The sequence below is a fragment of the Pleurodeles waltl genome, chromosome 11, assembly GCF_031143425.1.
Source record: "Pleurodeles waltl isolate 20211129_DDA chromosome 11, aPleWal1.hap1.20221129, whole genome shotgun sequence".
In the NCBI taxonomy this organism is placed as follows: Eukaryota; Metazoa; Chordata; class Amphibia; order Caudata; family Salamandridae; genus Pleurodeles; species Pleurodeles waltl.
The window spans coordinates 908,863,397-908,887,500 of NC_090450.1; the positions used below are offsets into that span (position 1 = coordinate 908,863,397).

The following is a 24,104-nucleotide window of genomic DNA, read 5'->3' on the forward strand; positions in this document are numbered from 1 at the left end:
TCTGAGCGGCCTGGTCAGACTCTCACCAAGGGACTGAGAGCCTGTGCCTAATCTTTACTGTGCAACACAGCTCGGGTTGGAGAGCTATGTGTTTTTGTGGGTTTGGCTATCCTAAGACGGCTGACCAAACCGACATGTACACTTACAGGGCCCACCACTCCTCTTCCCATTCTCTGCTGCTGTATATCTAGGATTGTCTGGCCCTGCCCCACCCGAGACTCAGATCGGTTTGCCCACTGAAAAACAAAATGATGATAAAATTACTTTATTATCCTTTTATTTTTCATCTGTTGCAGTGGGACGACACTCCTCCACCATTACGGAAGAGCCGCCGCTTATTTTCTCCCACTTACCGCCCCTAGTCCCCTGCTGCGCCCCTCTTGCTGCTACATTGCATGGTCTTGTTCTGTTGTCTTGCCTTGTTTTTCAATGTGTTACCCCTGCGTGGGCCATGACTAGTAAACACCTACGTTCTGATTTATTATCATCATTTATATTGAATACAGTAAAACCCAATAGCGACCAATTAAAAACAAACTTCTGATTTTAATATGGCGTCTCTCTGTTGGTGATGGCAGAGACAGGCCTAAAAATATTAAAATAAGAATATTTTGATGACCTTCTTTTAATATTTTTATGGTTGATTTTCATTATTTTTTTTCTCGACTCCATGCAAGTCCACTATTTCATTGGACTGCTTTCTTGATGGCATCGCATTGATTATATACTCCTCTGTCTACATTCTGAGCCAGTGCAGGGCAGCAACAACATGTGGCTGAAAGAAATCATCTCTGCTGGTCCCACGGTTGAGAATTCAGCAGGTGTCTACAGGTCCACTGCACCTTTATTGGAGGACTTAAGGTTTATTTTCTGACTGGACTGATCTAGGGATGATGCATGTTTGCAGCTTAAACACACATTACAGCATACTCCAGAGGAATGTTGTCCCTCCACAACCTGCCCATTATGCCGCTTGTAAAATATTCACTATGTGTACTTATACCACTAAGACCCGCATTACAAGTTGCTTGGTACTGGTGGGGTACCGAGTCTGCAAATATTGCCCACACAGTTTTGTCAAGGCCAGTGAATGGTAAGGACACCTTCTTTTAATTGATTATTGTTCGCATGACTGTTTTTGCTGCCAGCCCAACTTTTTACTTGCCTGTGCAGGTGCACGTGAAGGTTGCCATCTTTCTCGCTACCTTTCGACAGGTGTCGGATTCTTCCTTTGGTCTAGGGCTGGAGTAAACTGCCTGGTTTCAAGCATCCTCTTTCAGCCATTGACTTGAGCCCTAGCAAGTCACATTTTTGGTCAGAACAGAGGAGTATTTTGGTTTCACTCTCATGATATTGGCTGCTTGGGTGTATAATTTCGCCTATTAGAAAGCACCTCCAGTGGAATGTACAGGGGTTTATTTTACATTCGAAAACCTCTCAATTATCTTCCTGTGTCGCATTTAATTTTCTGTCTTCTGTGTTCTGTAGAAAAAGAAATCATTTTTTGCTACTTTTACCCTTCACGAGATATTTTTTTCAGTTGCTGGAATAGCTGTAGCGTGTGTCCTGACCTTAATGCTAAACTGTTGTATCGGCACTTTGCAGATCAGGACACCTGGCGTCAAGATGGTAGCCCGACGTCTTGTGAGATCAGACACAGAAACCTCAGTTCAGACTTCAGGAGGCCATCTTGAGGTCAGGCCATCAATAGTTTCCATTCACTTAGGGGCAAATTTGCTGTTATATAAGCTTCTCGTATTATTTACATATTGCGTTGCTGTAGAGGTCAGTATTGTTTACATATTTTGTGGCTGGAGAGGCCAGAGTGAGTCCCAGCTACATAGGTGGCATCGGGCACTCGAGGAAAGTGCCGACCTTTTGTTTGCTCACAATTCTGTCCACGCATGGTGAACTAGAGGCCTTTACTTGAAGGGTGGTGGGGTTCTTGACACTGAAAAGGAACAGTTCATCAAACCAAACAACAACCTAAAGGGCAACAGATGTTACCACCTATCGCACCTAGACTGTCAAAAGTCTAGTGTCGTTGATGCTATCATGCCATTACATCTACAAAGCAATGTTCCCTCCTAGCAAATGCAACCACTATTTTATTCGTTCTATGTCACCAGCACCACCTGCCTGTGACGTCACTGACAGCTTCACATGTGCTTCTTTCATACCTCGTCGAGTCACTTTGTTGGGGTGTGTGAAATACAAATAGAGCCGAAGTAGACCTGTCTTCTTTCCTGCACTTTTCTTACTGTCTCCCATTTCCTGCTGGACCTTCTCCTGGACAACACAGGAAACATATTCCAGGAAGAACCATGTGACACCCTGGCAGCAATTTAACAAATAGTACGGAGTGTTGAGGCTACAGAGTACAAGTTTGCCTGATTAGTCTCCCTGTCGGCCTTGTTGTTATTTTTTCAATCATTACCCTAGCATCATAGGGCCTGATGCTGGGAGCTCCAGTAATGCTTTCTTACAAGTAATCTTTATTGTTGAAGCTTCTCACCACGTGATATGCCTATAGAGACACTTCTTGCCCTCTTTCACGCTTACTACTTTCAGCTCCGTGCCTCTGTATGACTGCTATAATTCAGAAGCGCAGCCTTTAGTTACAGCTGCCCGCGTCACCACCATCTCATAATTTCCCCCCTCCATTCTCTCTCTTCTGCAGCCATTCTTTACCTTCCCTGCTTCATTTTGTCTCTTCATTCTGTCTCTCGCCTCTCCTTTTTCTCCTCCTCGCTCTTTTTCATTTTCTGTATTGCGGTTACTCCCCTTTGTTCTTTCTTTCTTTTTTATTGTCTTTACTCGCTCTTCCCTCCACTGTTTTTTTGCCCTCTCTCCTCCATTTTTCCTCTCTCCTCCATTGTCTCCCTCTCTTTCTTCACTCTGTTCTCTCTCTTCTCTTCCCGCCACTAGTAGGTGGCAACACATACAAATAGCATTTGTGAATGCATATGTTTGCATGCATTATCACATTAAATCAGACCTGTTGACTTTGACAATGCTTGTTTCGTTTGCAGACAGTGAAGCGTGCATGCTATAACATTATTCTGCAGTGCTTGTTGCAGAACACTTAAAATAAATAAGAATTGGCAAAGCCAATAGGTCTAACTTTGGTGGCCAGCCTTGTGGTTTTGTCGAAACGTGTCAGGTTTTGACATGATTTTTGTAAAACTTTATTGTTGTGGGAGCTGCTGGGCCCTCACCACTTTAACAATCTTTTTAACAAACATTAGCTAAAAGCAAAAATATTTTTGGTCTCAAAAAGCACACATTTCCACAGTAGTTTCTAGCACTGAACAAATCTTTGTGTGCTGATATGCTCCTTATGAAAGAGAAGTATGCTGTCTAGTGAAGCCAGCAGATTGAGAGATAAAATGTTAATAATTACAAGAGATCTTGGTTCACGCCAGACCAAATGAGATGAGTAATTCTCAATGTCAGGTGTGCTCCCGTAGTATATGTCCTTTTGTCAGAGTAGAATTATGGCGTTCATGAATTCACAAAAAATTTATGTTAGTATGCCAGTAAGTCGTACTTCTAGAAAATATTTGTGAACTCCATTTTAGCACGAGCAAATATGCATGCATACATTTTCTAATGTGAAAATCTGTTGAGCAAGTTTACAAATTCACTTCCCCTCCAAACGCTGTTTTTCCAACACTGGAAGAGGTTCAACTTCTTCCCTTGTCAAGAAGTAAATTTCCAACATGGGAAAAGATCAGAGAAGAGCTGGTGAAAACCCCTAAAACATACAAGTTATGAGGTTTGCAATATACTCAAAAGGTCACACCAACCCTGGAACTATTTCTTTCTGCTACCTCCAGACCTGGTATGCAGATCTGTGGAAAGCTAGTAAAATAAGGGAATTGCTAGTATTGAAGCCCCGCCCTAGTATGAGCCCTGGCATAATGAGAGAGGCTATTATCAGAGCTTGTACATAATGAGATTGCTGACATGATTTTTTGCCGCTCTACATGGCACCAAAGGGACAAGTGGATTTTGTTACAGGACAAGTAGATTTATGGAGCAACCTGACCAATGGACAAGTAGATATTTTATGATATTCTGTCTTCACTTTTGGAAGGTCGTCATCTCTGTTGTCGCCTACATGTTTAGGATGACAAACCTTTAGGTTCAACTTTCAGTAGGAAACTACAGAGTTTCAAGACATGGAATCCTGCTTTACCAAATGGTCTTTTTAAATTTCATCCAGCTAAGGATGTGCCAAAGAGTGGGGCTACAGGTACCTCATTTAAAAAGAAGGGAGCACCCAAAGGTGGATCGGGCTGCCTAAACCAAATCTACCAAAGTGGTTAAAAGTGATTGGCCAAATCCTTCTGCCAGATTTTTAGCCAGTTTTCCTACAGAGACAGTGCAGAAATTTAGCAATATTAGTTTCTGAACTGGTACCAAACAATGCGCTGTGAGGTACTTATCAACCAGATATTCAGTCTGCGTTCGCCTGAAGCAGTGTTTGCAACCCAAGCTTCTTTACCTTCACGCTCACTGTTTGCTGACTGTCATTTGCTGTCACAGCAGCATGCGAGAAGATTTGAATATCTTTCTCCTTAAAACAAATCAATATAGTAGTTGGCTATTGTATGTTACAACCTACGGTAAAATGTAAATGTATTTTTAGATATTATTCTGTTTTTGGCTACTTGAAATAAAAAGAATCAATTTTCAGCAGCTAAGGTTAAAGACGTGGCAAATTCTACAGCTTGTGCCATGAATGTTTCTGCATGATTGAGTCTGCACGTTTGAGAATATGCTTTCTCACTGCAAAATAACAGCAGTCAAGACAAATTAAGGAGTTACCATTTTATTTTAGAACCTTGTTCTGTGTCTACTGACAAGGTCCCACAGAAGTGCTTAACAGAGGTCCTTAGAAACAGTGTTCCTACAGCATTTCATGTCCTTGAGACTTTGGGGGTCTAAACAACAGACGTTTCTCTATCAGTGGACATTTGTTATTTAAGACCAGCAGGTGCTGAACCATGCAATGGGAGTAAACGGGTGAGAGGGAGCTATACGAAATATGCGAAACCATCCTTCAGTCTTTCCTTTATGTCTTCTGTGATGAAAGAGTTTTTCTCCGGACTTTCTGGAGGAAATTTAAACACAACCTCTGGGGACTGTTAAATTGGACCAGAAACAAAGAAAGGTCTTGGATTTTGTTAAAGATATTGCTTTGTGCCCAAGAACAGTGACAGTATTGTGCTGATCCTAGATCTTCACTCCTAAACTAGTTTCATATTGAGGACTCTTTATACATGGTAACTTAAGCTCAGATCTTGCTGGTCGTGCACATTGAATGACACCTTGTAATCTCCAAGAAGCCTCCTTCAGTAGAATAATCACAGGAGAACATTTTTGTATGGGGGTTTTCAATCAGCAGTCATCACTGTCAGTAACAATCTTGCCCTTCAGCCTGAATGCAACTCCCAGAGCTGTTCTCTCAATTATCTGGGTTTTAGAATGTTTTTCATTGTTTTGTAAGTTCTGTCAAAGGGTCACAGATTTTTTTAATATGTTTTATAGATTATTTACTTATATTTATATTTATTGATTATATAGTTTTTCCTTTACATCACAACTTATAACATAGGATTGTAAAGTCTCGTATCAGCAGTTTTCACATTGACATTAGGCAACAATTATACCATACTCATCGCTTAGCTTCATTCTGAAGATCGTGCATGATTCGGGTTTCTTCTTATGTGTGTGTTCATATTTGTGTTCATATATGGAAAGCCGCAGGGTCCAGTGGTAAGTTGCAGTGGTTGGATAAGTAGATATTCCAGGTCGCTCAGGGGGGCCTTCACCCAGAATACCGTTGGTCTCTCGGTCCTAGTCTACTCTCTCATGTGACTACAGTAGGTTTATGTCCTGAAGGAAAAGAAGGCAAGTTGATAAGTGTTATTGAAAGAAACAGGGAACAGAAATAGTAAAGGAGGTAAAAGAATAAAATAAAAGAACAGTAATTAACAAAGCCGGAGCCATAACTGGTCTCCGCAGGGTCTCTCAGGAGATTTCTGATGGCATGGAGTATGTGTGGGGAGATGGGGTGCGTAGGTTCATCTGTGGTTCAAGTCACTCCAGGGTTTCAGACCCGGCATCTGTTGTATACACTTTCAAGCTCCATATGTTGGGGGGAGGGGGTGCAGTCAAGGTATCAAGCGTTCTTTCAGCTTGCGTCCGGTATGGTTGTGTCCTCATCATCCCCACTAGATTTACTATGGTCTGATTCCGTGTCTCCTCCTGGGTACTCCCAATTCTCCAAAAACCTCAGACCAGAGCTCCGCTATGGGGCGTCGTCTGAGCCCTCGTGCATCCCCCTGACGCAGAATGCTCTCTTCTGCCCTGGACCGTTGGGTGACATCTCTGGCCCAGGCTTCTATAGATAGTCCCAGTTTCTCCTTCCAGTATATTGCAATTCTACACCTAGCTAAGGCAAGGGTCAGGAATCTGGGTCTAGGGAACCCACCAAGGAGGCATATCTCAAAGGTGCAGGAGAGAGCTCTGCTCAATGTCTCGTTGAGACCGAGCACTATGGCCTCCCAGTATACTTGCAGGGTGAGGCACTCCCATAGCACAATGCCAAAATCCGCATCAGGTCGGTGGCTTCTAGGGCATACCACAGGCTGTCCTTCATAGATCGTGCTCAGCCTATGTGGAGTCATGTATGTCATATGCAAGATATTGAATTGTGTATATTTGAGTCTTGTGTTGCGAGATAAGTTATATGCTAGTATCCTGGACCAGTTCCTATCTGCTGTTTGACGGTTTACCAGGGCATCCCATCTGTTTTTGAGAGAAGTTAAAGGTTTCTGAGTCATTTCCAATGAGGATCTATAAAGCCAGGTTACCCTATGTCTAGATGAACCCAATGTGAGCAGTTGAGTGAAGCACTGCGTTTTGACGGGGTTCATCTCTACCCCTCCCCCATAGGTCTGCACGGGTCTGCTGCACTGCGTCCTATTTCAGGAATTGACACTAGGGCTGAGTAGTGTTCTACCAAGTCGGCCAGGGCATAAGAACACCAGAGGAGTAACAGTTGCCGATAGTAACTATCCTGGTCTCTGTCCAGTTCCGAAACTGGGTCGATGTGAAGAAGGCCACTGGTGCCCACCAGCGGCAAACTCGGAGCGTACAGTGAGCCCCATGCATTCTCACTTTGCAGTGGCGCCAACTGTCCAGTGCCGCCCGGAGAAGGAAATCGGGCTTCCTAGTTGGTATCTCCGGATGTAGCATCTTAGTAGCATTAGCCCCTGATGTGGCATCAGGCCAATAAAATCAAGAACGCTCCTGCATGCTCCATTCAGCCATTTTGCCACCCACTGGAGCTGTGCTGCCAAGTAGTAGAGCTCAAAGCCTGGTACCCCTAGGCCACCATCCTTAGGGGCACGACGTAGGCATCTTGGCCTGATTAACCCGTAGGCCAGACAATTCCCCGAAGTGTTCCAGGTGACATATCGCCTCTCCAGCCCCAGCTCTACAATGAGATGGTGTGTGTGTGTGTGTGTCCATCTGCTGTTATCCCATCCTCTCCACACTCCTTTCTGAAGAGGGCTGCCAGCGGTTTCATTGCCAAAGTGAACAGTAAAGGTGATAATGGGCACCCCTGTTGCATGCCCCTAAACACTTCATAGGTCGTGGAGATGACACTCCCAGTCTTTACACGTGCAGTCGGGCCAGAATATAGATTATTCAATCCTCCCCATTCAAAGGGGCACTGATGATGGTATAATCTTTGAGGTATATTGTGCAATAAGTAGTCATGCCTAGAAAAGATTGACTGTCACTGAAATTACAGGATGCCGGTGTGGTGTTTATTGCACTCATCTTGTTAGGGTCTGGGCTCATGCCTTTGTATGAGAATATGTGCCCTTAACATTTCAAGTGCTCCTTATGGGACTTGCATTTGTTCACACTGAACATGAGGTTGGCCTCTTGAAGTGTATGAACAATATACCTCAGCATCTTGCTATATTCGTCTCTTGGTTCTCCAAAGACCAAGTTGTTGTCTCTGTTGTTGAATGGATTGATAACATGTCTGATTGTTGAACCGTTGAATGGCGTCTTGAAAGATCTTTGCCGCTTATAATACTCTAAAGCTGAGTCTTTTACACTCATATAGTCCAAGGTACATTTTGAAAGTTGTGTTGTGCAGAGAGACCTTGTACAGTTCAAGTTGATGATAGCCTTTGTTGTAGGCCACTTTGAAGAAAATCGTTGTTGCATTAAGTAGTGTGATCATGTCGCTGTTGTGACAGCTAAGCTGTTTTTCCACTGTCATCTACAATTGTGGTGTGATGATGTCCCATCTTCAAATTAACCATGGGGCATTTTTCTTTCTACTTATGTCACATGGAGACTATGTACACATGCAGTGCTTTCAATTGTGCAGAAGGGTTTGCTTCAGAATGTTCTGTTTTCCCCACAGGTGGGGAAATGGTCCTTCTCTATGCTGAACCAAGTGCAGGAGCTGGTTTACAGTTACAGAATTGATCTGGGGTAGGGATGACTCGCATGCTGTTATTGTCAGTTGGTGGGAAGGGCTGGAGCTTCATCTTCACCCAGGGTCACCCTGGCTCTTCCCATTTACAGAGCTCAGTGTTGCTAATAATACTGCCTGGCAGTGATTAATTCACAGTTGGCAGCACTCCGCTATATGCAAGTGTGGATGAGAACGCTGCCAAGGTCTCCGTACTGCCAATTGTAATGGGTTGTATAGCACTTACTTAACCCTATGTGGAGCACAGAAAGACTTGTGCACATGACCAGAATGTGATGCCATGTAGGGTACATGGTGGAAGGGTATTGTCTTTGTTTTTGATCCTGTATGGCAGTGGTTCCCAACCTTCTGATTTATGTGGACCCCCACTTTAACATTAATGGATCCCAGGGACCCCCACTGAATTATCATTGGAATCCGGGGACCCCCACCTGAGTCATTACTGGAAGCGGGGGACCTAATTTGTCAATATTTGTTAATATTTTTTTATTTTCTAAGCTCTCGCGGACCCCCTGAGAAGGCTTCGCGGACCCCCAGGGGTCCCCGGACCACAGGTTGGGAACCACTGCTGTATGGGAAAGGTTCCCAGGTCATGCACATTGTCCACAGAGGTGCAGTTATAAATTTGTAGGATGCAGTGCTTAGCAGTATGGTGGATCAAGAGGTGTGAGAGATATGTACAGAATGTATAGTTTTCAGTAGGCTGGCAACTGTGAGCAGCTCAGCCCTTCCCTTTATGGTATTTCTAATGATCGACATCTTCTTGGCCAGTTACTGCACAGGGTTGTGCAACCTGGATTTTTCATTTTAAGGTTATGGTTTTGAGCAGGCATAATTAGAGAGAGAAATGTGGAAATCTGCTGGGATGGATTTTGTTTCGATCATCCCATATCTGAATGTCCTTGTAGTGTCAAGAAGGAGTCATAGCATGTAAGTAGATGGGACCTCTATATGGTTCAGTGAATTAGAGTCATGATGTGTGACTGATGGATAGGTACTTGTGATGTACTGTAGAGAGTATGTTGCAGCACAGCGTGGCAGAACTGGAGTAAAGCAGGGTAATCTGGTATGTAGTTGCGTCTGGGCCGTCCCCCTGCTGCATTAGGGCAATTTGAAAGAAGTCCTTTCCTTTTGTAAATCTATTTTGTGCATAACACCTTCTGTGCTGCAGCTCCTCCTGCTTTCAAATGAACTAAGGCCGCTGACAGGCCCTTCTGCACCGCTCATATTGCGCAAGGTGGTGAGAGGTTACCCACGGGCTGCTCCCTTCACCCCATACTTCCCCTGGTGTAGAGAGGTGCTGGGCTGACAGTTCCATGTAGCAATAGAGCCATTGAGAAAGCCGGGCGCATGTGCAGCTGGGTTGGGAAACTGGCTATGTGCATGCGAAGTGCTTGGATTGTGATTCAGTGGGTGGAGTGTGCAGCTATATTGAGGAGGTTAATCTGGGATTAAGGAGCTATGTGTGTGCCTTGATGCATCTGGGTGCCGCTCTGTGGAGAAAAGTGTATGTGCCGTTCATAAATACCAGAGGAGTGCTCCCACAGTAATGTAGCCTCTTAGAGCTGGGGGTGGGAGGTATACTTAGTGGTCTACCAGAGCTCAGATTAGCTTTATCAAGGGGTTGTCGCAGGGGAAGATCCCAGTGTACGGGAGCAGCTCTAAACCGAGGGAAGTACATACCTTCCAGTCTGTCATCCAATACAGAAGGGAAGGAGCAAGAACATCGGACCAGTAAATCCTCCCTCTTTAACAAGTGACCAACTACCCTTCCACTGCCCTGCACCTTGAGCTATACTTTGTTTATTGTGCTTGAGCATAGATGCTTGTTTGTGAGTATATGTGATTTACTCCCGACTTCTAAATTTGAAGTCACCTTTACTGATGAGAAAACCTTCACAATTCCACTCTGCCCAAGCGGGGACCGAAGTTTCATTGTCACACAGAGTGAAAAGGGTAAAGCATGCTTGAGTTTGTCAATCTGGTGAGCCCAGCAACGAGGAAGGAAGTGTTGCACTGATAGGGATGTTGTTTCCACCCTTGTAGATTGATTTGCTGTAGCTCAAACGATGTGTCTTAATGGTCTGTTTTGTAACAACATGTTTGTGAGGAACTAGGAATGGGGCAACCCGAGGGGTGGCGTAAAGCATAGGTAGGGAGACTGCTGTGTGTTTACCGCAAAACAATGGAGTGGGGTTAAGTTCTCGCTGGCCACGCCTGGCCAGGATTGTATCACCACAAGTGCAGGAGGCCTGGTAGGACATTCTTCCTAGGCGGGGAGCTTTGTGCAAGGTAAGGGCTGAACACAACCGAGGGTAGCGCAGGGGCATATACTAAAATCATTCAATCAGAGCTTTACGGTATTTATCTTGTTGGCACTTCATTCTCTATTTTCCATGTTTATTTTATGCAATTTTTCATCTTTGTTTTCCATTATCCGTTATTTTGGGGTCTGTGAAGAAGGTAAGCTGAAACTAGTAGATTGCCACGTTTATTTAAGCAACAGATGTGCACTCAGACGTTAGTGCCTTACACGGGTCAATCTGATATGAATACCCACTGATCGATACATGGGCATTTTAGTTACAAGGCATGCACATTTTGTTTACAAACCTGTACATGTTTTTATCGACAATTTAAAAATTAATGCACACTGGAAATATATCGTTTTCTGTCTGTATTTGTAAAAACAGAAATCTGGGAGCTTAATTGTAAAAAAGACTTGGGTATGAAAACGCTTTTAGATATTTGGAATGATTAGGAAGCAAACCTGAAGTATAGTAATAACTCAGTTCGTGCTGCTTTTTTGTATTTTTGTGACTGCTTTTTGCCCAAAATATTGACTGTTTAGTGCTTTAAATTGAAATTTTGGAAATTAAGTACAATAACAGACGACCTGATCAATGCTTTCCATTTGTCAGTGTTTCCTTCTAGTGGGATGTGTACTTGACAAAGGGCATCATGTCTGCGTCGCTGAGGCATTTCACCACGGTGGGAGACGATCACCGCAAGAAATGGTGGCAAAACAAACACCACGAACTCGAGGAACATGATGATCACGAGCACCACGAGGCACCGAAAGAGACCACTGTGGAGACCCCGCACCCTTTCACACAAGCGCACTCCTTCCGCCAGGCCCTGAAATGGCTACTCAGCAGCCACAAGTTTCAGGTAAAGAACGACTGTTTGTCAGAATCAGCCTCCTTTTCAGAGCTAATGGATCACCTCACAGTGACCGCAGTTTAGTGCGCTCCTGGGTATATTTTCTTGTGTTGGGGTGACGTTGTTCTCCCGTATGTAAATAGACCTTTATGAATTACTTTTTTAACGGCATTCTTTATTTTTTTTATATAAATACACACAAACGAGCACATTAGTAGTTAATAAAAGGTTTGCAAAACATAACATGCGATAAGAGCACATTTTCAACATATATTTTAAAAGATTAAATGCTATAAGTGCAATTTCAAGCGGTAGTTTACATAGAATAATTGAGCCACTCTCTCCAAACCTTTACATGTTGCTCTGGACAGCCTCTGGATTTATATACGGGTTTTTCTGCTTCAGGGCGGTAATTCTTCCATCAGGTCCAGTCAGTCATTGAGAGAGCTGATGTTGATGGCCAAGGTTGCGCTATGTCTCTCTTAGCTATGAGAAAACCCACAGCCACCAGCAATTTAGTGTGGCGGTTTCATACATCAGTCCCAATATAGCAGGTTTGTGCTTTCGGCATTATATATCGGTGCACCACCCGTGATAGCACATGACTCACTTGGTTCCAGTATAGTTGTATAACCAGACATTCCTATATTGTATGGAAAAAGGTTCCCTGGTCCTCCCACAGTGTAGACACCAGGGTCGAGGCCTAGCTTCATCTTTCTCATTTACACTACATATTGCTCATTCACCCTACAATATACCCTGTGTAGATACTTAACTTGAATTAGCTACAGGTGCTTGGAAACAGGTAATATTCTGGGACTCAACATGTCTTCCTTCCAGTCGTTCTCATCAAGGTCACATATATATTCCGTTCCCACCATTTCTTGTAATGTAACATAGGGTCGGGATAGTTGTTTACAAGTGTGGGGTATAATTGTGAAATCCTCTTGCCCCCCCACAGTTCGACAGTAGTAATGCGCATCTCCTGGGGGTTGCAAGCTGTGAACGATTGAAGGGTGTCACAGTGCACCTCTAGAACATGGTGTAGCTGGAGATAATGGTAGAATTGTGTTTTGTGCTTGTTGTATATATCCTTCCATTGCTGAAAGGGGTGCACAAAGCTTTCTTCTGATATATTATTAAGCAACTTTGAGATCCCTGTGACATCCCATCCAGTAAAACCCTCTAGTTGACTGTAGGTTTAAGCCAAGTCCTGGCCCATCGAGCCTTTCTGTGCCATTGGAAGACCATCCTATCGTATCCAGTTCAATGATTGATGCTGGCAAGGTAGGGATGTCTATGTTGCTGGGGAAGGGCCATGTTTTTGTGGGACTATAAAGTTATTTTAGAACCTCATGTTTCTCAAGGGTTATAAGTTCTACCACGACAGTGGGGTTCTCCCTGTCCGCAAATAGCTAGTCGTTGATGGATATCACCTGGCTAGCCCAATAGTAGAGCTGGATGTCAGCAAGGCCTAGGCCGTCATTCTATGTCCCTAGCACTAGTTTACAAGAACGTGTTTGTAGGCTGCCCCACCTTCCACAGATAACCCACCATTACCTACTGCAGAGAGCAAAAAAATGATTGTGGAACGTCATCATGTATTACTTTTGTATCTTATTTAAAAGTAATGATTTTAATGGGGATTGGTGGCAGTAGTCACTGGAGTAAGTTTCTATGAAGTCTTATTTTGTCATAAAAATCATTTTTCAGACATATACCTCACTTATCTGTAAATGTGAGAACTTTTAATCATGTATTGCAGTTAATGGTGTAGGAAGTATAATTGTAATTACTTCAGTAGCCCGGAGAAAACCTAAATAAAATGAGGACTTGAGTTCTCTTTCCTCTTCCACATTAATGTTATTATGTGTTTGGCAAAAACAAAAAACACTACCTAGTATTGTATTGTTTACATCTAAATAAAACTTACATGTGAATCATTTTATTGACTTGTTTAAACTACATGGTAAGAAACAAATGTGGACTGCACCTTTTTGTAAATCTAATCCCTAAATGTTCCTTCTTTCCCAGGTTGCCATTATATGTCTTGTCATCATCGATGCATTATTTGTTCTTGTGGAGCTGCTGTTAGATTTGGAGATAATAGAACCTGATCATGACCACATTGCACCTCGGGTAAGGTTCAGCAACAATTAAAACAAAAAATTTTGTTCTTTAGAAGTGGTTACATCAATTTTGTTCTATTGAAAACGCGCTTGCAGTTACAAAAACTTAAAATAAAAATACTAGCTTAGAACTATTCAGTTCTGTGTATTTTTGGAATTGATATAAGTGGCGCCAAAAACATTTCTATAAAATGAATTGCGAATTTGGTTTCTGTTTGATGAAGATAATAAATATTCCCTAATGTAACGCTGTAAGAAGCATGCAGGCCATGCAGGCGGTCCCACCATGCTCAACGTCTGCTTACTTAGTATCAGGCCAATCATGTTAAGAGGCAGGACACAAATGACTCCTCCTCCTACCCTTTATTTCGGTAAGGCAATCAAAACAACCTTATCACCCGCCCTTGTCTGACAAAAAAAATTGGTAACAATCATCACAGCTACTTTTCCTGGGCCCGAGTCACAAAGTCGCCTTTCTAAAAAAAAAAAAAAAAAACGTTAAACTACCCCTAGAAAATGACTTCAGTGTTTAGATCTGACAGTCACAGATTGCCAGGAGTGCCTCGATACGCATCCTGTGCGCCTGCAGGATCTCCATCAGGTGGAAAAGTATGCTTAGAGTAAATGATGTATGCAAGTGACTAGGTTAATTTAACTTTATTTTACCCTGCAGGCAAACTGTCTCCCTCGATGACCTCATGAAATATTGGGGTTGCCCTCCTCTTTCCATTCTGCATAGGCTGTTACCCTTGGCTTTTGTACGGGTAGTTTTTAATGCATTTGCGTGCTCAGAAACCACCTGCAGATAGTTTGTCAGGACGCGTAAACCCGTGAATTCTGGGAGTTTAGTGCATTGTGGACACCCCAAAGCTCCACTTTTCTGCCCCTGCATTTACATGTGTAAAATTCCACCAGTCCTGATTCTGGGATAAAGATGTGATATTGACTCCTACTGGTTGCTGTTGCTGCATAGCTAAATTTATCTTGGTGCACAAAAACGTTTGTTATTCTTGCCTCCTGTGACTACCCCATGCATCCTCCCAACAGTGGGCTTCCGTCCTGAAGCAAGGGAAGAGCAAACGCTTCAGCTGTGGTCAAAGTACACCAGTTATTTAACTTATTGACTACAAGCAAAAGCCACAAATATTGACATTTATTTCTTGTTTTTTTTATGTAGTGCTAGTTTGTCACTTTTCTACGTCTTCCTCATTTTTCTTACAAAACGTGTTGTGAGTTTAGTAAAAAAAAAAATATATATATATATATATGTGAACAGTCAATAAAGTCTATGAATGCATTTGAGTGTTCATGAAAATATGAATGCTTACATCCTCTATGATCCTAGTTGGTTGTGAGTCTGTGGAAAGCTAATAAAAGGGTAAAGGGGAATTCTAAGTTATTGCCACAGTTGTTAGCTGCACATTAATTCGTTGTTCACTAAGGTATTACACCTCACTGCATTTCAGCTTTCCAGTTCATGCATCTGTTTTCTGAATAAAGAGGTTTGACAATAATGTAGGCCAGTATTGGGATCCCTACGTTCGCATATTCACGTTCAGTAAATATGAGCAGAGGTCAAGGGTTCCTGCACTTAACTTCACCCTACCTGAACTACCATCTGCTCCGCAGGCTCGCAAGACTGGCCCTTTCGGGGTTACAGGAAAATGGAGTGGGTGTGGCCAATTATGTTGAACTAATTGCAGACACTAATCAGAGTGGTTGCAGGATGGCCAATCAGTCTATCTAAAGCACACAGTGGCTTTGCAGATTAGGGTATCAAGAACAATGGGAAACAAGCTCTTGGCACCTAGAAAAGTCACACCAGGACTTCTTCCTTCCTCCGCCCTTTAATGCTCTCCGTGCATCTGTGTTAGAGGACATGGCATGGCAGGTTTTCTGCTGTTATCCAAACCCCCCTACATCAAGTCTTTTTGAGTTGTATTTCTGTTGTTTGATTGAGAGTTAGTCTAGCAGAGTGTTCATCTTTCTGCATAGCTGAGTAAGGGATCTGCTTTCTTGAATGCCCAGTCCTTTAGTTCAAAGTGTCTTGTGCATGGGGCAGATTAATTTAAATTTGACCTTTGAATCTACGTATAGTCAATCTTTCGATTCAAGTTTTTTGGTGATGCTTGTTCTGGTTTCAGGCAGTCTGGCTGCCTACTTCTGAACTTGCTGTATCAATATGAGGAATCTGTTGCTCCACTCAATTAGTTGTTGCAAGAGGAGATTTACACACCATAGAGTAATTTAAGCACTGCATTGACTTGCTGCGATAATAAGACTACTACATAAAAGATAATACCCAGCTTACATGACCCGAGGCCATCCATTTCGTGCAGTCTTGCTCTGCTTCCCACCTAGGCCGATGAAGGAAGCTATCACACTAGAACTTTGTGCACATAATTCCCATCTCATTCCCCAGCCAGGGAGGAAGCCAGATGTCATCTGCATACATTTGATGATTTAAGTGGATAGTCGCAATGAGTTGATCATGTCAATGTTGAAAAGAATGATGAGAAAGGTCTTGGATTTGAACATCTTGAAGTAATAGTCTTTCAGGGAAGCAATACAATTTTAAGTGGATTTACCCCTAGGTTGACATTCGGATCGTTTGCATGCATTGACACATTGAAGGTAACAAATCAATGTTTCTTATAGCAAACCTGCATACCCACAGATTCGCTTGTGCTTAGCCCATTTGGTGAAATAAATAAATAACAAGAGAGGATTGTGTACCGTGTACGAGATAATTAGGATTATTGCTTTAATGGTAAAGTTTTTAATGAACTACTAGTACCCACTAATGTGTGCACCTCTGTCTTAAAAACATTGGGTACTTCATCTGTAACCTGGTTCATAGTTTAGCCATTCTCATTGTAAACAAATATTTAATATAATTTTGGTTAATCTTTTATGATTTATATAGTGCTTCTCCAGATATGCTACATAGGTGTTGTGTGTAGTAGACATCCGAGTGCTGAGAACCGTGAGTTTGTCTAGCCACATGTTGGTGAATGCTTCTCTTTGCATAGTAATTAGGAGTGCTACAGAGCAGAGGTTTTGCAAGGCCCCTATTCCAAAACATGCATGCATTGTGTGTGTATGTACATTTGACCATTGATTCCTAACACAACAAATGCAATGATATAGATTTGATGTAGTTTTGCTTTATTGGGTTGCATACCAATCTAGGTACTTGATTTGGAAGCCATAGCCTGCCTCATAACTTTTTGCGGGACCAGTGTCGATCACTTTACTGGAATACCATTACAAGCAAATTATGTCTCCACTGTATTGCACTTTAAAGAAGTAGTGGTTGGTATTGGGTAAAGAATGTGTGGGGCAGGAAAAAAAAACATTCCTCTTGAGTACAGGAAGTGCCTTTAAGGCTTTACATAAATCCTTGACATTGATGTGATGTACATAGTAAGTCAGAGAAAGACTAAAACAATAGATCAGCGTGGTTACAGTGGTAACAAGTGTGTACTTCTGCCATTACTGAGTTCTCATTCTATAAATTTGTAGTTTCTTGATAAATCCTGATAAGGAAACTCTCAAATAATCAATAGTCGTAGGTTTCGTATATCTACTTGCATAAAGTTCTCAATACATTAAACAAGAAATGTTAGGCATTTTAATTTGTGAAGTAACGTGTATTGTTTCATCAATATTCACTAATGCACATTTGCAATGCGCCAAGACCAATAGGGGTACAAGATAGAATAATGCCACCTCTATCACGTGTGACTTTTGAACCGGTATACACGGGTTATTGAGAAGACTCTGTGTTGTTGATGAATAACAATGCAGCAAATCTCTTCAACGACATAGCAGTGGTGGGAGCATAAACATTCTTGCCACCATTTTATCACAATTACTAAGGTGTTCAGACATTCCCTCTGCATTCACCCACCTGTACTCACAAGGTCCAAGATCCTGACTGACAGGATTTGATGAAACTTAGCACAGCGTTAAAGTTTGATTGCCAGGTTTTCAAGAGTACTAGGCATAGTGCAAAATGCAACTACAGGCAAGGCAGTATCGGACAAGCTAGAACAGTAGCCAAAAAAGGTTCGAGCCATGCATGGTCATTATGTTATATCTACTGAATAGGTAGGTGGACAAACTCAGCGGTTGTCAGGGTCCAGAGTTAAGACAAGGTGCTCTTATTTTTAATTCACAACACACTGAATGTTTGTCAACTTTCAGATTTTCACAATATTCTTCTGTTTATAGCATATATATTCAAGAAGGGGAGACAGTCTGTCATCAATCTCCTACTCTTTCATTCATTATGTTAGGTTTCCATCACAAATATTTCCAAACCTATCAAACCAGCTTACCTTAGATGCACCAGCTTTAAAACACAGCCATAAATGTTCGTTATAATCTCATGGCCACTAACATCCTATGCAACGTTTTGGATAGTGTGAAAAATCAATCTTCGTTGGGAAAAACCACAACACAACAGCAACAACTGATCCTTAAGCATAGATGTATAAATGTTCAGTACCTCAGAGGCCCTCACTTTCATTGCATGAACAGCACACACTGCCACTATTTTGGCTAATTGTTCCATCTACTGATGAGACCCTTTAGTGATTTCATAGCATTTACCATCCTCTGGGTTGGTAAGGAAGCTTTCCACAAGCTTTCCACAGTCTTTGACACTTTCTAAATGATGGTTCCTTCGTTTTCCTGTGTCTGTGGAAATTCAGGGCATTGTTCTCACATGCTAAAGGGTGCTGTACCAGCCTCTGATAGCCGAAACAAATGCTTTTGTTAGGGAGACACACAGCAGACACACACAAGCGGATGGATCTTTGGTGGAAGTCTCATATCAGAGTCTTTCCAGGTATTGGTGGTGATGGGGTATAGATCCTTGTGAGGGCACTATCTATAAGACAAACATACAACCAGCCTATAAAATGACAAATCATGTAATGACTTTAAAAAATGTAAACTATCGTCCTTTTATGATTGTAGTACACCAAATAAAAGTGTCAGATCCAAATGACAACAGCTGCCAATCAACTGAAGAACCTAAGCTGTCTCCAGTGTCAAAGTATAATGGATCTTTCTGGCAAGAGAGACATATCTTTCAAAATACACTTCTTGAACATTTTAACATTGCTTATAAAGAAAATTCCTGCTATTTTCTTTAAATTCTAAATGCATTTAAAAACAGAAAATAAATCAGCTGACTTTGCTTTTCTCAAGTGTTTTTTCCTCTGATTTTAGGTTTAGGTCAACGTTTTCTATCCGCAAGGTTAATTTTGCACACCCGTTACTCCGTTGGCTTTTTTAAATTTAACCTTGTGTGGGAGCCCAATGATCCAACGCAGGTTCGTCAGGTAAGTAAAGCTTTATTGTGAAGACTGAGTAACACTTAAAGTTAAGATACAGGGTAAAGGGGCACAGAGGGAGCAGAGGCGTGTGCAGCGGTCCGTTAGTGGCACGTGGAATCGCGAAACATCACCATGCTATGTCAAAGGATTCTACATGACACACCGGAGTTCTGAGCCACGTCACAACACCTCTCCCCTTTATTTTTTTTTTATAGAACCAAATTTAAAATCCCAAAACAGTAATTGAAATAAGTAACACATGACAAAGAGCAAAATTAATACAACTAATATGAAATGCAAAATTTATACACAGCATAACAACTTATTAAATGAGTGGTTAATATATATATATATATATATATATATATATATATATATATATATATATATATGTTCGATGGCATGTGTAGCTGCAGATACACATGCTGTGCACATCCTGCCATCTAATGTTGGGCTCGGAGTGTTACAAGTTGTTTTTCTTCAAAGAAGTCTTTTCGAGTCACGAGATCGAGGGACTCCTCCCCTTTCGGCTCCATTGCGCATGGGGGTCGACTCCATCTTAGATTGTTTTCTTTCCGCCATCGGGTTCGGACGTGTTCCTCTTCGCTCCGTGTTTCGGTTCGGAAAGATAGTTAAATCTCGGAAAATTAGACGGTATTGTTTGCGTTCGGTATCAGGTTCGTTAACGCAGATCGACACCGAATTTTGAAGAGCTCCAGTGGCCCTTCGGGGTTTCAATTCCCCGGCGGGGCCTGGTCGGCCCGACCACGTGCGTCTTCAAGGCTAATGGAACGGACCCCATTCCGCTTCTGCCCTGAATGCCACAACAAGTATCCTTACACAGATCAGCATCTGGTCTGTAATTTTTGTTTGTCTTCCGAACACAAAGAGGATACCTGCGAGGCCTGTCGAGCGTTTCGGTCGAGGAAAATGCTAGAGACCGGAGAGCAAGAAGACTACAAATGGCGTCGGCGCCATCAGGACACCAAGACTTGGAGGAAGAAGAAACCTTCTCCATAGCGGAATCGGACTCGGACGAGGTCGAAACCTAACAGACGCCGAAAACCGTGAGTAAGACGTCATTGCACAAAACTCACGGAAAATACACTAAAGCCCAGGGGCCGCCACCGCCAACAGGCCATTGCTTAACCAGAAAATTAGGTAACCGACCATCGGCACCGAAAAAGGGCACACATGTGTCGAAGTCATCCGACTCCGGTCGAGATACCGGTACAGAACAGACTTGACCCCGAGACACCGGGTCAGAGCAATCTCGACATCGAGAGAGCGGCACCGAAACGAGTCGGCACCGAGATATCGGAACACCGAAAGCCAAGAAAGTGTCTTCGGAGCCGAAAAAGACAGTCGAAAAGGTTTTGATACCGAAACATCCGGCCTCGGAGCCGAAACCAAGTTCCTACTCGGAGGAACAGGGCCTGTCCTCACAGATGCAAAGACACAGATTCGGACACGAACTTGAGGCAGGGGAGCCAGATTACACACAAAGAAGGCTCCACATTCAGAAGGACACAGGGAAAATCAGTACTCTCCCTCCAATCTGAATTAAAAGGAAACTTGCCTTCCAAGAGAAAGACAAGCAACCACAAGCAAAGGTGGCAAAACAAATAACTCCACCACCATCAACACAGCGCTCACCACAACCATCACCGGTAGCCACTCCACCAATGATGCAGTCTCCAACTCATACAGGAATGAGTCAGGTTGATGCATGGGATCTTTATGATGCGCCAGTATCAGATAACAGTCCCGACTGTTATCCACCGAGACCATCACCACCTGAGGACATTACTGCCTACACACAGGTGATGTCAAGAGCAGCAGCGTTTCACAATGTCACCCTGCATGCAGAACCAATTGAAGATGACTTTTTGTTTAATACTCTGTCGTCCACACAGCCAGTACCAGAGTCTCCCTATGTTACTGGGAATACTGAAACACTCAAAGCAAGTGTTTCAAGAGCCTGTGAAAGGCAGGGCCATCACTCCAAGGGTGGAGAAAAAGTTCAAACCTCCACCAACAGACCCTGTGTACATCAAGCAGCAATTGACACCGGACTCAGTGGTAGTAGGTGCAGCTCACAAAAGGGCGAACTCACACACCTCAGGAGATGCACCACCACCCGACAAGGAAAGTCGCAAGTTCGCGGCAGCGGGGAAAAGGGTCGCGGCACAAGCAGCCAACCAATGGCACATTGCAAATTCACAGGCCTTGCTATCCAGATATGATAGAGCTCATTAGGACGAAATGCAACATTTCCTAGAACATCTACCCAAAGAGTTCCAAAAGAGGGCACAACAAGTGGTGGAAGAAGGCCAAAGTATCTCTAACAACCAGATACGGTCGGCAATGGATGCAGCAGACACAGCTGCAAGGACTGTAAATACAGCGGTCACCATATGGAGACACGCATGGCTACGCACCTCAGGCTTCAAGCCAGAAATTCAACAAGCGGTCTTGAATATGCCTTTTAACAGACAGCAGTTGTTTGGGCCGGAAGTGGACACTGCTATTGAAAAACTTAAAAAGGACACTGATACGGCCAAGGCCATGTGCGCACTCTACTCCCCACAGAGCAGAGGCACATTTAGCAAAACACAGTTTAGAGGGGGGTTTCGAGGACAAAATACAGAACCCTCAACCTCACAAACAAGACCCACATACCAAAGCCAGTATCAGTGAGGAAGTTTTCGGGGCCAATACCAGAGGTGGACAGTTCCAGAAAACTAGGGGAAATTTTCAAGGTCCCAAAACCCCTCAAAATAAACAGTGACTTCAGTGTCACAAATCCCCAACACATAACACCAGTGGGGGGGGGGTGGGACTGACAGATTTTTACAGGAACTGGGAGGAGATAATAACAGACACATGGGTCCTAGCCATTATCCAACATGGTGATTGCATAGAATTCCTACAATTCCCTCCAAATGTCCCACCGAAAACACACAACATGTCCAAACAACACATGGATCTCTTACAACTGGAGGTCCAAGCGTTGTTGCAAAAAGATGCAATAGAACTAGTACCAAATCATCAAAAAGGAACAGGGTTTACTCACTGTACTTTCTCATACCCAAAAAAAGACAAAACTCTAAGACCCATTTTAGATCTCAGAACACTAAGGGGGTTATTCTAACTTTGGAGGAGGTGTTAATCCGTCCCAAAAGTGACGGAAAAGTGACGGATTTACCACCAGCTTTATTACGAGTCCATTATATCCTATGGAACTCGTAATACGGCTGGTGGTATATCCGTCACTTTACCGTCACTTTTGGGACAGATTAACACTCCTCCAAAGTTAGAATAACCCCCTAAATCTTTACATCAAATCAGATCACTTTCACATGGTGACACTTCAGGACGTAATCCCCTTGCTCAAACAACAAGACTACATGACAACATTAGACCTCAAGGATGCGTATTTCCATATACCCATACATCCTTCACACAGAAAATACTTAAGGTTTGTAATCCAAGGGACACCATTACCAGTTCAAAATGTTGCCATTCGGAAATAACAACAGCGCCAAGAGTCTTTACAAAATGCCCGGCCGTAGCAGCAGCTCATTTCAGAAGACAGCAAATACATGTGTTCCCGTATCTGGACGACTGGTTAATCAAAACCAATACGCAAGAATGGTGTTCACAACACACAAGATACGTTATAGAAACCCTTCACAAGTTAGGATTCTCAATCAACTACCAAAAATCACACCTACAGCCTGTCAAGGACAACAGTATTTGGGAGCAACAATCGACACAAGAAAGGGAATCGCCACTTCAAGTCCACAAAGTGTACAGGTATTCAAAAACGTAATACAGACCATGCAACCAAACCAGAGGTTCCAGGTAAAACTTGTCATGAAACTGCTAGGCATGATGTCCTCATGCATAGCCATTGTCCCAAACGCAAGATTACACATGCGGCCCTTACAACCGAGCCTAGCATCACAATGGTCACAAGCACAGGGTCAACTTCAAGATCTAGTGTTGATAGACCGCCAAACATACACCTCGCTTCAATGGTGGAATACTATAAATTTAAACCAAGGGCGGCCTTTCCAAGACCCAATGCCTCAATACGTGATCACAACAGATGCCTCCATGGTAGGGTGGGGAGCACACCTCAACCAACACAGCATCCAGGGACAATGGGACACTCAACAGAGACAACTTCATATAAATCACTTAGAACTACTAGCAGTATTTCTAGCGTTGAAACCATTTCAACCACTAATAACCCACAAACACATTCTTGTCAAAACAGACAACATGACAACAATGTATTATCTGAACAAACAAGGAGGGACACACTCAACACAATTGTGTCTCTTAGCTCAAAAGATATGGCATTCGGCAATTCACAATCACATTCGCCTAATAGCGCAGTTCATACCAGGGATCCAAAACCATTTAGCCGACAATCTCTCTCGGGATCATTAACAGATCCACGAATGTGAAATTCATCCCCAGATACTATTAACTTACTTCCAAAGGTGGGGAACACCGCAAGTAGACCTATTTGCCACAAAAGAAAACGCAAAATGCCAAAACTTCGCATCCAGGTACCCACAGGCTCAATCTCAAGGCAATGCATTATGGATGAGTTGGTCAGGGATATTTGCATACGCTTTTCCCCCTCTCCCACTCCTTCCGTATCTAGTAAACAAATTGAGTCAAAACAAACTCAAACTAATATTGATAGCACCAACTTGGGCACGACAACCTTGGTACACAACACTACTAGACCTATCAGTAGTACCTCATATCAAACTGCCAAACAGACCAGATCTGTTAACTCAACACAAACAACAGATCAGGCACCCGAATCCAGCATCGCTCAATCTAGCAATCTGGCTCCTGAAATCTTAGAATTCGGACATCTAGACCTTACACAAGAATACATGAAGGTCA

General features: G+C 42.9%; 1 protein-coding gene across 7 annotated transcripts in view; it reads left to right on the plus strand.

The window, feature by feature from the left end:
- HVCN1 (hydrogen voltage gated channel 1) overlaps positions 1-24,104 on the plus strand; it is a 264,968-nt gene that overhangs the window by 182,239 nt on the left and 58,625 nt on the right. For 5 of the 7 annotated variants that reach the window (XM_069214860.1, XM_069214861.1, XM_069214858.1 and 2 more), the window contains 2 exons: positions 11,455-11,704; positions 13,730-13,834. In XM_069214860.1, the coding sequence (XP_069070961.1) occupies positions 11,495-11,704; positions 13,730-13,834 (315 nt within the window). In that variant the 5' untranslated portion in view covers positions 11,455-11,494. Of the gene's footprint in view, positions 1-10,671; positions 10,826-10,872; positions 10,894-11,454; positions 11,705-13,729; positions 13,835-24,104 lie in introns of those variants that run through there. The other 2 variants (XM_069214859.1, XM_069214864.1) reach the window with 2 other exon arrangements.